The sequence below is a fragment of the Passer montanus genome, unplaced genomic scaffold (assembly GCF_014805655.1).
Source record: "Passer montanus isolate IOZ18808 unplaced genomic scaffold, ASM1480565v1 scaffold79, whole genome shotgun sequence".
Classification (NCBI taxonomy): domain Eukaryota; kingdom Metazoa; phylum Chordata; class Aves; order Passeriformes; family Passeridae; genus Passer; species Passer montanus.
Window position 1 is genome coordinate 3,238,972 of NW_024373145.1, and position 14,391 is coordinate 3,253,362.

The 14,391-nt window shown below is 37.2% G+C and overlaps 1 protein-coding gene across 5 annotated transcripts in view; it reads left to right on the forward strand.

The window, feature by feature from the left end:
• HS3ST5 (heparan sulfate-glucosamine 3-sulfotransferase 5) overlaps window positions 1-10,693 on the forward strand; it is a 191,773-nt gene extending 181,080 nt beyond the window's left edge. For all 5 annotated transcript variants that reach the window (XM_039731605.1, XM_039731603.1, XM_039731604.1 and 2 more), the window contains 2 exons: window positions 4,239-4,377; window positions 8,932-10,693. In XM_039731605.1, coding sequence (XP_039587539.1) covers window positions 4,271-4,377; window positions 8,932-9,862 — 1,038 coding nt within the window. In that variant the 5' untranslated portion in view covers window positions 4,239-4,270 and the 3' untranslated portion in view covers window positions 9,863-10,693. The remainder of the gene's footprint in view (window positions 1-4,238; window positions 4,378-8,931) is intronic.
• Window positions 10,694-14,391: the final 3,698 nt, after the last annotated feature.

Here is a 14,391-nt window from a genome sequence, read left to right on the forward strand (position 1 = left end):
AAAAACTAACTTTTACAACAGCTCACAAAAAAATTATGTTATTTTTCCTGCATACCCACTATCTACCTTTATACACAATCCCTTAATTTTGTCAGGAACAGTCCACCTATTTTTCAGCTGGTATTATCATCAGAGTTCTATGCAGCTGTACTGTCTTCTCTGGGCAATTCACTCAGTAACCCTGATCCTCTCACCAGCAAAATGGGAATGTAGGGAAAAGGGTTAAATGAGGCATTCACATCAATAGACTGGTAAGGCTACTTTCTCATGTTTCTTTATTGAACCGTACCATGTCAGTCTAACAATTCAGATCAGAAGTACATCTGAAATCACAAAACCACATTTTACTTTTAATTTACACAGAATTTACAAACCACATTTTTAAATATACCTGGTGTTTCACACATTTCTACAAATCATGCCTTCAGTTACTTGTGTTGCTCCTTGAACATTATGACTCTCAGATAGCCAGGAACAAACTGTCTTGTATGCATATTTAACTAAATTGTCCAAGATAGATATTTCTAATGTAAGCCCACTGGAGCTGTGCAACAGTGTGCTGTCATCTCTTTGGGTGGGAGTTCTACATTCAGCATTCAGCTACTGGGAAAATTCTGCCTGCAGCTTTCTCCCAACCCTCCTCCCACTGGTCAGCAGCTTCTGTGACAGTTCAGCTCTTGTCCCTAAAAGAGAACAAAAATTTTTAAACACCCATATTTTCCTGAAATAACTGCTAAAAATCTTGTCACTTTGGATTACATTTTATCTTGCCTTCCAGCTCCTTGTAAAGTTTAAAAGTGTGCATTCCTTACAGGAAACTTTGTTCACCTGATAATACTTTCCAGAATTTTAATTTCTTCCTTTTCATTTCTTCTTTCCGTTTCATTTAAGTGTTGCTGTGTTAGTCTCCAGCAACATTTTCGCCTTAGGGAGCTTCACCTTAATCACATTCTGGTTGTATTAACTCTGTGTCTTAAATAGAAATGTTTTTTTCAGTCTTCTCCTCTTGCACACAGAGCTGTCTCAGTACATACATTGCATGGTGTAGCCTTTTCTAGAGTCAAAATATGATTTTTCTATGTTTTTTTCAAGAAAAAAACTAACATCTAGAGAAAGTTTTATTGAGACCATCTCTCTGGAATAAAAGTCCTTCCATAGCCTTTAAACTATGTGCTAAAAATAAAAACAAAAATGAAACAAAAAAATAAATAATGTCATCTTTACATTTCTAGTGTGTGCTTAATACTTGTCATTCTGTGGAAAAGTTTTCCGTACTTAGATACACGCAAATATAAAACTGGAGCTGGTTGAGGCTTTTTTGGTTGGTTGATTTGCTTTGTTTGTGTTTGTTTTGTGGTTTGGTTGGTTATTTATTTGTATTGACTCTAATTTCAAACATTCATATTAAGGTCATGAGGCCTTGTGGAATATATTTCAAGAAACAGCTTGTCATTAATTTGATTTTGTTGTGGCCTGATGACCTCCACAGCCTTACTAAGGCTTGCAAGCAGGGCTGAAGTGGGGTCCAAGAGCCTGTATAAAGGAGAACACATGGAAAGCACTTTAGTTTAATGTATAGATGGCTGAATATGTATATGTTTTCTGAGAGACAAAGTTTATTGTTGTAGCACTGAAGTGAAACCTTCATTTAGAAGGAGCAGCACTGAAAGATTTAAAACCTGGTACTTACAAAAATTCATTCCCTTCTTCATGTCCTTCTATTTGATCTTTTTAAGTTAAATAGTTAAAAGAGTAATTAATAGTAACATATTGACACAGATATTTTTCTTAATAGTTCAACTTTGACTACATATTTTCTGCCTTGTTCAATGTATAGGATTCCTCATTTATGCATGATTTTTATGGAAAAAAGAATATTATAAAAAGGCTAAAGTTTACCATGTAGTTAAAGCACTAGAAAGGAATTATTTCAGATTTAATATTACTGGTGCTACAGGTTTTCTCTGTAACCTTGAGTAAATCACTTAATCTCTCTGTACCTCTGCTCTTCATTTATTTCTTAAAGGATGGTAACATTTCTTCTGTCTCTCTATTTACATTGCAAATTCCTTTTACTCTATGTTTCATATTATTCTTGTTGCAATAAAGATCTTATCTAGGAATTCTTATTATAGAGTTGGTTTTATCTACATAAAAAGCAATACATTCTGTATGATTAGTTATCCTGCATGATAGGTTATCCTGAGCTGTGACCTGGCTGCAAAAGGAGTTATTATTATTGCACCGGAAGTGTTTTAGAGACCAAGTCAGACTCAGAACTTCAGCATTGTATAGCTCTTTTATCAAGAGATGGTGATTTGAAATTAGAAAGCTTTCTCTATAGCAGTAAAATAAATGTGCTTCAGAAAGGATCTTCAACCACTCTTGAAGAAAACCAGTTTGGAATGTCCTGCATCTGCACCTTTAAACCCAGCCAGCACTGGGGCAGGCAGGCTACATGAGTACTGCCTACTGGGAAGGGTTTCCAGCTTGTATTATCTCCCTGAATGTATCCTGGATTTTTAAGAGAGATTTTTGGGCCAAAAATTTAATATCATGGGTAGAAATGGAAAAAGATGTTTCCAGAAATGGAAAGAAATGTTTTCAGGCTGTATTTAGCAGTGGCCGATCAAATATTGCACTCCCATCAAAAATTCTGCCTCTGTACATATTTTCAGGCTTATAATATATCCCAGTCTTGCTTTATGTAAATCCTAAGGCTGGAAAATAAGGAAATGCAGTGCAGAAGAAGCTTTGCTGTAGTAAAACCTAAGAAACTTGACATCAAAAGTTGTTCATAATAAGTCCAGACAAAATTTGGAAAAAAATTATTTGTTCAAACTGCTTCATGATACAATAAATATTCCCTGATAAAGAGAATGAGACTTTGAATACATATTTCAGGTTATTACAATTTATATTTATTATTTTTTGTACTATTAGGTGATGAAAGCATTATTTTAGGTAGGTAAGTAAATGGTGTGGCTTTACCCCTCCTGAATCAGTGAAATGATTGAAACTTAATTCTCCTGCTTATCTACAAGAAAGCTCAGAACTGGTACAGAATAAAAAAACATGTAATCTTTGACTATGCTCTGAAAGGAGGAGCTTATCTTTCCTCTCAGTTCATGTAAGAACATATTAGGATCCCAGGTCTGAGTCTCCTAAAGACATCTGCACAGATCACACATGTAATCCAGTCCAGAACATAAATGTAATATTTGAGGAAGAATCAAACTAAAGACCATTTTACTCAGCACTTCTTTCTGCCTTGGCTGGGAACCTCCTGATTAAATCCTCTTGGCATAAGGTCACGTCTTTTTACTCCAGACTGCCTCTATGACTATAGTATTTGAAGCAATGATCAACTATGGGATTTAGATGGTCTCTGAAGCCCATCAGAAAAAGAAATTAAAATATATGTTTGGTATTGCTAAAAGCTAGAGATATAGACAGATTTATTTCAAAGGTGATGGTTTGTGTCCCAGCAGGTCTTGAGGTGACAATCAAGGCTGGTGTCATGCAGGTGAGGAGCTTAAATGGCTCTCCACAGAACAGACCATGATGTCCAGCACAGACACAGCTGATAGAATACACTGATGCCAAATAAACATTATTGTGCCCACTCCAGCTACCTGCTTCTTAGTTCTGCCATAGTTGACTTGCTGGCATGAATCATGACATCTTTTTTGGATTTCTCTCCAGAATACACTCTAATAATCATAGAGACAGAGTAAACATGCCTCCATAAACTGTACACAGGACCTGCAAGCCTAACTCCTCATTACTGCAGCTTCACTTGACATCAGGGAATTTAAATCTCTCTTCAAATCTAACTCACTCTGACTCCAAAAGGCTTAAAATCTAAACATATTTACCTAACAAGATATCCTATTACAACATGAGCTTCTACAGTAAAGACCTACATTGTGGCTATCCAACAGCCCTACTAATAGTAGATACAGATGAACTATCATTCCTAGAATTATCATCCTACCCCAAATATATTGCCATGTGGGACTGAAAAATGGTAGCAAATAAAAAATAAAATAAATTTAAAAAATTAACTACCTATTTTACAGTTTTGCAAAGATTTTGCAAGTGTGGCTTAATCAGCTGCAACACCTGATTAAACACTGCCTTGCAGTGTTTAATAATACTATACTATAGTATAGTATTATTACAGTAGTTAATACTATACTTTCTGATGAGTGTTTTATGTGCTCTTGTCTCTGCAGACTGAAGAAGTCCTGAAGATTGATGGAGGGCCATGCTATTCAAACAGCAGGCGTTGCTGAGACAGAAGCTCTTTGTGCTAGGCAGCCTTGCTATTGGAAGTCTCCTATATCTAGTTGCCAGAGTTGGGAGTTTGGATAGGTAAGTCATTAAGTAGCTGCTCTCTTACATAGAATGGCTTAAGATTGTCTGAGTTTCTGCTTCAAGGGTCTGATTGCTTTCATGCTCTGGTTTTTGGTTTGCTTTTTTTTTTTTTCTTAGACTCTACTTGTACGGGAGGACAGTAACACTGGCTATTTTAATGTGGTATTCATTATTTGTTCCTACCCTTTGGAGAAGAGAGTAAAAAAATAGTCACAGTCATCCCTGTCAAAGTTTTTCTGTTTGTCCATTTGTATTCTGAACACACTGACACTTGTTTTCAGAGAAGAAATAAACTAGCATCCAGTAAAAATGTCATTACAGTAGCTCATTTTGCCTGTGTACATCTGTGTATTGACCTCTAGTTTCAGCAAAACAGTTATGATGTATTTATACATCTCCTTTTCTAAATTTGTGAGCAAGCAATTAATGTGCTACAGTGGTAGTTAAAATTAAGTATGAGCCTGCAGAGCAGCTCGTCAAATTTTGAATACTATTTCATTTGAAAGATTGCTTCAGGGTTTGAGAATTTTAACTATGTTAATTAGCTGGCATTTTCTGTAGCTGAATGTGCTAAATAAGTGGGTTTTCTCTGCAAATGATTTCCTTGAGAGTAGTAGAAAGTACAGCAGAGAAAATCAAAGGCTGTTCAGCACTTCTGACCAGGCTGAGTTTTGACTGGTTTTTGACAGTGCAACAGTAGTGCTACCTGCACTGACACTGCTGTTCCTGTCAGCTTTGAAATGGCCTGGGATTGCTGTGGTAGGTGCTACACGAAGTCACAACACATTCAAAACAAACAAACAAACAAACACAACAAAGAAAAGAAAATAAAGAAAGCTGTTTAGAAGTCATTAATGAAAAAAAGCCTACAAGATTTCCAGAAGCAGGTAGGCAGTTTGCAAGTGTTAATGCTATATTCTTGTCCTTCTTTTAAATGATGCAAAGTATTAGTTTGTTTCAAAATTATCACACAATGCCGTGTGAATATGCAGTGCTTGGAAAGCAAAAACAGCTACCTACTCTCCATTGCTAGATAACAGTGGGCTCCATTGGTGGTCACTGGGTGCCTTCTTCCACTCTTCAAATTCTCTCCAAAAGAAGGAGACCATGTACTCAGCTAGGACCAAATGTATTGCTCATTAAGCCCTGGAATGTATATCTTCTTTCCCCTGATGGTCAAACCGTCTCTGATGCTTCAGAAGTGGAAACTTCACTGAGACTAATGTGATTCAGTAAATGGAGGCAGAAATCCTTACTGGTCCCTGCAAAAGTATATTTTATGCTCAGAGGCATGAAGTCTAATTAACCTTCTCCTATTATCTATGCTTGCACATCTATAGAATTTACTGATGGCTATAAAATTATCTTGCCACAGTATTTGACTCGCTGACCTCCTGCAGCAATGAATTCCGCTGGCTTCATACATAGTGTTGCCAATGGCAGTAAAATTCAGTTTTGTTCTCTTGCTTTACCCAGTGTGAAGCATACCACACTGCTAAAAAGCAGTCCTGTGTATGGATTTGTTATGAAATAGAGAGAGAAAGAAGTACCAGAAAGGACAAGACACAGATGAATTAACTAGAGATATTCCTCTTCCTCATCATTGTTGAATCTCTCAGTAAAAGGATGCTAAGTGGCTTCAACAGACTTTGAAATAACTAATTGTTCAGGAAGAAATCCAGATTCATTTATGCTTAATTTATGCTGATCTAATTTGAACAAGCAAGCTGGGGGTGGCTCATGTTTAATAGCCTCATATTAGGCTCTCCAATGGCAGTGTCTTGAGTTTCCTTAGGCCCAAAGGGAAATTACCACTAGTTTATGTGATTCATTGAGTCATAAAATCTGATAAGATGAGCACTTCCCTCCAGGGGAGGCCACCTTCCTTCAGCTCCTGAGTGCATGGATCTGCTTCATATGTGGAAGCTCAGATAGATTCTGTGGCAATTTTGAGCATATCTGGATTAGTCTTTGAGTTACCTGACTCCCTGATTGGCAGTACCAGGAGCCTCCACATCTGATTTCCATGCTACAAAATACTCCTGCTGGAACCAAGTTTATAATCTTTTGTTGCTGTGACACCTCCATTGGAAGAAAATTAGCAAGTATTCTGGGTCAGGTGAGATAGCTCATTAAAATTGCTCAGACTTACTTCAGCTGTTTTGAAACTTTTCAAAAATACAGCTCCTGGAGATTACTTGGCTTATGGTGGGATCTCTCAAGAAGAATAATTGTAAAGTTTTACTGTAGCAGCTTGAGAAATTACCTGTTTTAGGAGAGCAACTCAATGATATAATAAATGTCATATAGTCTTTCTTAGCAAATAACTGTTATTTAAAGGGAAAATTACTCAGACAATTAAGAATATTAACATGTTGCAATGTACGAGTAAATAGTTACATCATGGATTAAACTGTGAGGATCTGCTCTTTACTTACCACAGCGAAGATCTTTTAAAACAACTTTTTTGTTGTTTAGAGAGAGAAGAATCAGGGGAAAAGAGTAAAAAGACCTGAAATATAAAGGCTGAGAAAGGACTTCTAAAAACATCCAGTCTTTTCCCTTAGGCTAGAGGATATCTTGTGTATTTATTTATTTTCAAAGGAAACCACCCTGTTTGACAAGCTGTTGTGTTACACTGAAGACAGTGCTAGCTGTCTTTTTGAGCAAGAGATAAAATTAGTTGAGATGGGTCTGGAACTGCTGTTGTGGAATCCTCTTTGCTTGAAAACAAATAACAAATGCACAGAAGGAGTGGGATGAGAACAGAGACAGCAATTGCAGCTTCTCTTTCTTATGTTTTTAACTGCCACCTTGCTGATGCATTAAGGCTCTCACCGGCTGCACCACAGTCTGACCAAATTGTAGCATTGTTAATTTATTTTTTTTTCCCCAACATGGACAGGTTTACATCAGTATTTCAATGATTCAGTCTTTGCCACCAAGGCAAGCTTTTTCAGTAGATGGCAGAGAGGAAAGGGACAGAGAAGGTAGACACTTGAGAAAAGAAATAACAGGAACTCACTTTTTATCACACTTTCTAATTAGTTTGTAGGACTTATCTAGAGCCCATGTGAACCCAGAAATGTCATATGGATTGTTTCTTTGGCTCTGTCTGGACAGGCTATGTCTCTCAGTATCTGGATAATCAAGGAAGCAGCTAACAGGTCAGCCACGGGGATCAAACTTATTTTGTCCCAGCCATCCATTGTCCTAGAATCAGTGTCAAATTAGAGACCCCAACAAGCAGTGATGGATGTAAAACCCACAAAGAAATAAATAATTATGTCCTGAAAGCAGGGTTTGAATAACGTATAGTAAATGAGTGAGGGACCACATGCTGAGAAACTAAAATAAATACTGAATACCTAAACAGCTATTAATGAGCATTGCCCATCTGGCATACTGGCTAAGGCAGGGGTCCTGTGAAAAATAATAGCATTCAGCTGGGTAATTTAAGAACTGTATCATAATATATGTGCACAGCAAGCTCACACTAAAATTGTCTAAACAACTTTTGTTCTTACATATCCTTAATTTTGGAGAACATGGCTCCAAAAATTAGTAATAATATTTTTTGTTGGATCTTGGAAACTCTCTGTGCACATCAAGTTAATCTTCAGTGACACATTGTCTTGTATAATGTCAAAAGTGCTGATTTGAGAGTGGAGAGAAGAGTTTATTCAAGGTTCTGTAGAAGTAAAATTTTAACATTTTTCTTACTGAACCACTTCTTGGATCCAGTGGTATCCAATACAAGAACAAAGAATTAGAAAGTAGAAAAGAGGGCAAATAATTGTAGCTGAAGATAAAAGGATAGTGCAAAAATGCAGTCGCAAAAGAAGAAATAATACAACAAAAAATAAGTGGGAGGAGTCCCTTCAGTGGGAGGATACAGGACTGATTATAAAAAAATCATTGATGTAATAATGCAATAAAATTATTTTTTTAAAACTCTTCTTGCCAGTCTTTTTGTACCTTGCTAATCTTATCTGAATCAGAACCTTGAACATTCTGGTTCTGACTGGCAGAGAAATACTGGAAATATTGTAAAGAGGAGAAATGTTGAAAGGTGATGCTTAGAAATCTGCTTTTCATCCCTTTCCCTTCTCTTCACTGAAAAAGCTGTGTCTGGATCAACACAATGGAAAGACTTCAGGCTAGAATGAGAAAAGTGTGGGAAAGATATTACTTAAATCAACTAGATTTTCAGATCAAAATGTCCAAATATAATTCGTCTTAGAATGCCTTAAAAACTGCCAAACCCATCACAAAATGGGAGGAATGTGGACGTTTAGGCAAGGTTCAAGAAGACCCAAGAAGAGTATTCATAGTTCCTATGCTGGCAAAGGGCAGACTGGACAAGTTAGTAATTTCCCAGCTAAAAAAATAATTGCAAATTATTTAACTACTGGCAGAATAAAATAAGAGTTGAAAGATGGGCACATCACATTACATTTGAATATGTTCCTAAAAGCATGATTCCCTTGTACATAAAACTTGTCTTAAGAAATGTCCTCTTTTTACAAGTACCTCTTATTTTGCTTGCAGACTGCAGCCCCTCTGCCCCATTGATGGTCGTTTTGGACCCCGTGGTCAGGACGAAATCCCATTGCGAGCCCTGCAGTTCAAGCGAGGTCTGCTCCATGAATTTCGAAAGGGCAATGCCACCAAGGAACAAATTCGACTGCACAATCTCGTTCAGCAGCTTCCCAAGGCCATTATCATTGGGGTGCGGAAAGGAGGCACCCGAGCACTATTGGAGATGCTGAACCTTCACCCTGCAGTGGTCAAAGCTTCTCAAGAGATTCACTTCTTTGACAATGATGAAAACTATGCCAAGGGAATTGAGTGGTACCGGAAAAAAATGCCTTTTTCTTATCCTCATCAAATAACAATTGAGAAAAGCCCCGCGTATTTTATCACCGAGGAAGTACCTGAAAGGATTTACAAAATGAACTCATCTATCAAATTATTGATCATTGTCAGGGAACCTACCACAAGAGCTATTTCTGATTACACTCAGGTGCTGGAAGGCAAGGAAAGAAAGAACAAAACTTATTATAAATTTGAGAAGCTGGCAATTGATCCTAATACCTGCGAAGTGAACACTAAGTACAAGGCAGTGAGAACCAGCATCTACACAAAACATCTGGAGAGGTGGTTAAAATACTTCCCAATCGAGCAGTTTCATATTGTGGATGGAGACCGGCTCATCACAGAACCACTGCCAGAACTCCAGCTGGTTGAGAAGTTCCTAAATCTTCCTCCGAGGATAAGTCAATACAATTTATACTTCAATGCCACCAGAGGGTTTTACTGCTTGCAATTTAACATTGTCTTTAACAAGTGCCTGGCAGGTAGCAAGGGACGCATCCATCCAGAAGTGGACACCTCTGTCATTACCAAATTGCGCAAGTTCTTCCATCCTTTTAATCAAAAATTTTACCAGATCACGGGGAGGACATTTAACTGGCCCTAAACTAAACTTCATACAACACTTTCTGTTGCACCTGAGGCATGCAATAGGATGTCTCTGCTGAAATATGCACTTTTCATAGATATGATTAGCAAAGTAACTTTTTTCATGCATACGTGTACATAATGCAGTGTGTGACCAAATATACGGTGGGATCGAATTTTTCTACAGAGTAGTAACTAACATAAATTTACTGTCAATATAGTTGCATCTTTTAAGATATAATAATAAAGGGAAAGGAAGTATTTAGGGAAACAAAGTCAGACACTGTTAAAGGGTCAGTGTTCCTCTTGCTTAGTGGTGTTTATGTGACATACTTATTGATCTAAGCAGAACATTAGTTTATGCCATAAAAATTCATGTCAAAAGTTTGTAAAGCTGTGAGAAAGCATAATCTTGAGGCTATATTTGGTATATGTATTGCTAAAGGAATACTGGCACTTTAAGCACAGTGCTGAATTTTTACAATGAGAGTGAATAGTACTATTTTCTTATTATTTTAAATGACTATCTTATCTCATACAAACTACATTGTTTTAGAGTTCCTGTGGTGAGTTTGCACTATTGTTTTATTGTATGGACCATAGTGTCACTTGTAGCATGTCAATCATGTGTCAAGAAAAGGTCAAATAATTTTTTCTTCTATACTTGTGTGTCGACAAAGCTAAACATGTACATAGTGTACAATGTTTGTAAATACTGGTTTCACACTAAGTAATTCTATTTTGTAAGCTGAATATGGCTATTTAATTTATTGTGAAAATTAAATTTATTGTGGTATTTAAAAATGGAATGGATTAAAATTACCTATATGTGCAATGGCTTTTCACCTTTGCTTGATGTATGTCTGTGTGGTCCCTTAGCTTAGACAGGTCATAAGTACGTATGAGAGAGATTTGCTCAGGTAAGCTTGGTATATAGACAGTTGGGAAAAGTGGCAAGGCAGGGTTTATTAAAAAGCTCATCCTTCTAGGAATCTGGTGTAATGCACACTTCAAAGAATGTTGTTGCTGTTTGTTGTGGCACTTTGCAAAAATTAATGCAGTTACTCGTGACGTTAAAGCATGACTGGAAAAACGTACTGTAACCAGATATATCAAAAAATCAGAGTCCTCATTAAAACCAAAAAACCAGACAGATGAATAAAATCAGAAGAAAGGTTTTGGTGATTTCATTACCAAAAGGTGGTGATGCTTCAGAAGTCATAGAAAACCATTGTGACCCAACCCTAACCTTCACTTTCATCTGGTAATGCATGCATCTGCTCTGAGAAAACAACCAGAGTATTGTTATTAATGGGATAAACATATAGCTCATGGTTCCATTCAATAAGTGACAAGAAGTTAATTCAGGAAATTAATATTTTCATGTATTATATGTTTTATGGGTCTTAGAGATTCATAAGAAAAAAAAAATGAAAGCAAATTAAAAAGTATTTTAAAACAAGAAGAAAAAAAAAAGAAGTGAAGAAATAAAACCCAACCACTTTAAAACCACCATCTAGAGGTTGATGGAGACAAACATTTTGGAAGGTGTCCAGAATATCTGAATATTCTGGGCTATGGCAGCAGAGTGGCTGGTAATTCAGATTATAAGAAGATCAAATGTTCTCCATGGGCTGTTTATTTTGTTCAGCAATTTGGAAGCATTGGTTTTTATAAATAAGTGTTTTTTAAAACTCTTCTGCAAGACTGCTTCTTGTCTTGCTGTATCTTTAATCATATGTGCTAACACTGTGAGCAATGTGTCCTTTCTTCATGCTGCATCAGAGCCGTGCCAGCACAACACGGCAGAGCATATGTGAAATTCTCTGCAGTAGCTACAATACAACTCACTGTTTCCCTGCATAAAAGCCATTTATCTTGCCTACTTCCAGACAAAAAAAACCCAGATATTTAACTTATCTAATAGTGTTGAACAGGTAGTTTTTATCCAATTTAACATTTTCATGGTCTTCAGGTGGGCAGACAGATTCCAGGCAGCTTTGAGTGATACTTTGGGTGAAACTTCATATGGTCCTGGCTGCAAACTGACTGAAGGCTGAGATGTATTTTCAATGAAAGGGACAAATTAGTTAGGTCTGACAAATTAGTTAGGTCAAAGTTACCTCCAAGCACAAAATATGCATTTGAAATTAACATCTCTCTGCATTGATTAGAAGAGCCACAGAGACTGTGATCTACCAGGCACAACTATGCATATTCCTGTTAAAGTCAACTGGCTTAACTCCAGCTCATCATTTGCAATTTTAGAGAGACATGGATAAATTTAGGCTATATCTTAGACAAATCTGGTTCAAAAATGCACAGAAGAATAGTCAGGAACAGCAGGGGAGGAAAGAGCTTCAAAGGCATTATAATGTATATTAAGAAGACTAAAAGAGCAGGAGACTGATTCACTTTCACTAAGCCTTCAATGCAATGTTGTCAAGTCTATTTGACATAACCCAGTGAAGAGTAAATCTCAAAACTGATTCATAATATAGAGATACAACACATCACCAAAGCATTCTCCTAGGTTAATGGGGAATTTGCCTCAGTGTTCATAACCAGTTTGTGAAGTCCTGGCCTTATGGTACTTTCCTCTTCAAAAACAATTTCTGAATAATTCACTTAAATTTCTTTTTGCTTCCTAAATTCTGAGTGAATCATTTCTATTCAAATTGATCATGAGTGTTCAGTCTGGGAAAAGCATTCTTAGCTTGAGTTTATGGTTTCAGAGTGATGCACAGCTATATGAAGTTGCAGCTGTTAACTTGTGGCATTTAAGTTCTCTAAAGACATTGCATCTTTCCTGTCTTCTGTACTCTAAAATCACAGGCTCAGAGCTCTGGTAAATGTTTGGATTAAAACAGCTAATATTTCTGTGATTTTTTACCAGATTGACCCAGCTGCTATTTAAAATACATAGGACAACAATTTGCAGTATAGCAGATTGTCAGAGATGAATTTTAACTTGTATTTTCAGAAATTAGTACATAGATAAAGGACTGATAATTGAAGAGCAGAGATTCATTTACTGTTAACCAACTGTACAGCATTTTCTTCAGGAAAGTGGAATAGATATAATGGAAATGCATATAACCTATGTAAATGGATTTTTTTCTTTTTTTTCTTTTGCCACAATCTCTAAGAATAAAGAAGACACACCATTTTTAGCAACATGCTTCATTATAATAGTCCAAGATTTTTAAAAGGCAATGTCCACAAGCTAAAAACACAGAACCACCATCTGAACATCAGGAAACACTTTTATATTGTGCAGGTAAACCCCTGGCATGGATTGCCCAGAGAAGTTGCAGTTTTCCCATCATTGGAGATATTCAAAAGTCATTTGCACACTGCCCTGGGCAACTGGTTTTGGGTGTCTCTTCTTGAGCAGTGGGGGTTCCATTTCCCTTCCAATTTCAACTATGCTGTGACCCTGTGAAAAATCTCTCTATACCATTAAATTCTTATTGAGTACTGCCCATTGGTTCAGTGTTTACAGACCACAAAGAAAGTGGAATCCCAGTGTCACAAGCCAGTCCAGCCACTGCTCAAACCCAGGGTATGGAAGCACTACGGTGCACATATTTACTCCCTGGATAGCTGATCCAACTCATGCTGGAAGCCTGCTCAACTTACTGGAACCCTGTGATAGGAGAGCTTATTCATTAATGGCAGTGCTACAGATCACTGCTGCTAGTTTCAGTACAGACTGAGAGGACTACAGAGACCAGGAAGTTCGCAAAGGACCCTTCTTCATGAAGGGGAGTTCAGGAGTTGAATGTTACAGGGAGTGGTATCTTTCTTTAGAAACCAGGTGTGTAGAAGGAGTCTACAATTCCATGGCAGTTTAAGTCAACCCAGCTCATGCCTGCCAGGTCCCAGTCTCTGTCTTCATACCATGTGCCCTTGCCCACTCCTTTGCACTGACTCTCATTATTACCTGCCCCTTCCATGTGGAACTACTTCAGTTCACTAGGCAGGAAGAAGACTAACCTGTTTAAAAACATGAGTAATGCCACTAAATCTCTTCTGGATTAGAGCAAACATCTTTTCAAATCAGGATCTGTCACCAGAAGTGGCCAGTAATTAATGCTTTGTGCAGGACATTAAAACAAAGAAAACACAAACAAAGAAGACATTTCCATGCTTGAGTGGTGGGCAGTTGTTGGATGTCTCCAGAGGGAGAGGATAGTCTTCAGAGGTAACAGCACTGAGTGCCTTACTCTTTTTAGTACTTAGCCAAAAACACCTTGAACCCACTGAAGAGGTGTTCCCAAGCTGTCCTCTAAGCCCTCTTATGTTATCATTTTGCTAGAATAGATGTGCAAAGTGAATCCGAGAAATTTTGAAATAATATTTTTAAAATCTGATAGTAAGCATAAAGATATGGTAACAGAAGTATTATCTTCCTTCCTAACTCACCTCGAAAATGCTGTGAATTGTCTAAGTTTCTTGAAAAAATACTTGCTACATGACTTCATACTTATTGAAGGTCCCTGAGCAAGCTTGGTCCTCAGATTTGCAAAAGACTGTAGAAGCAGA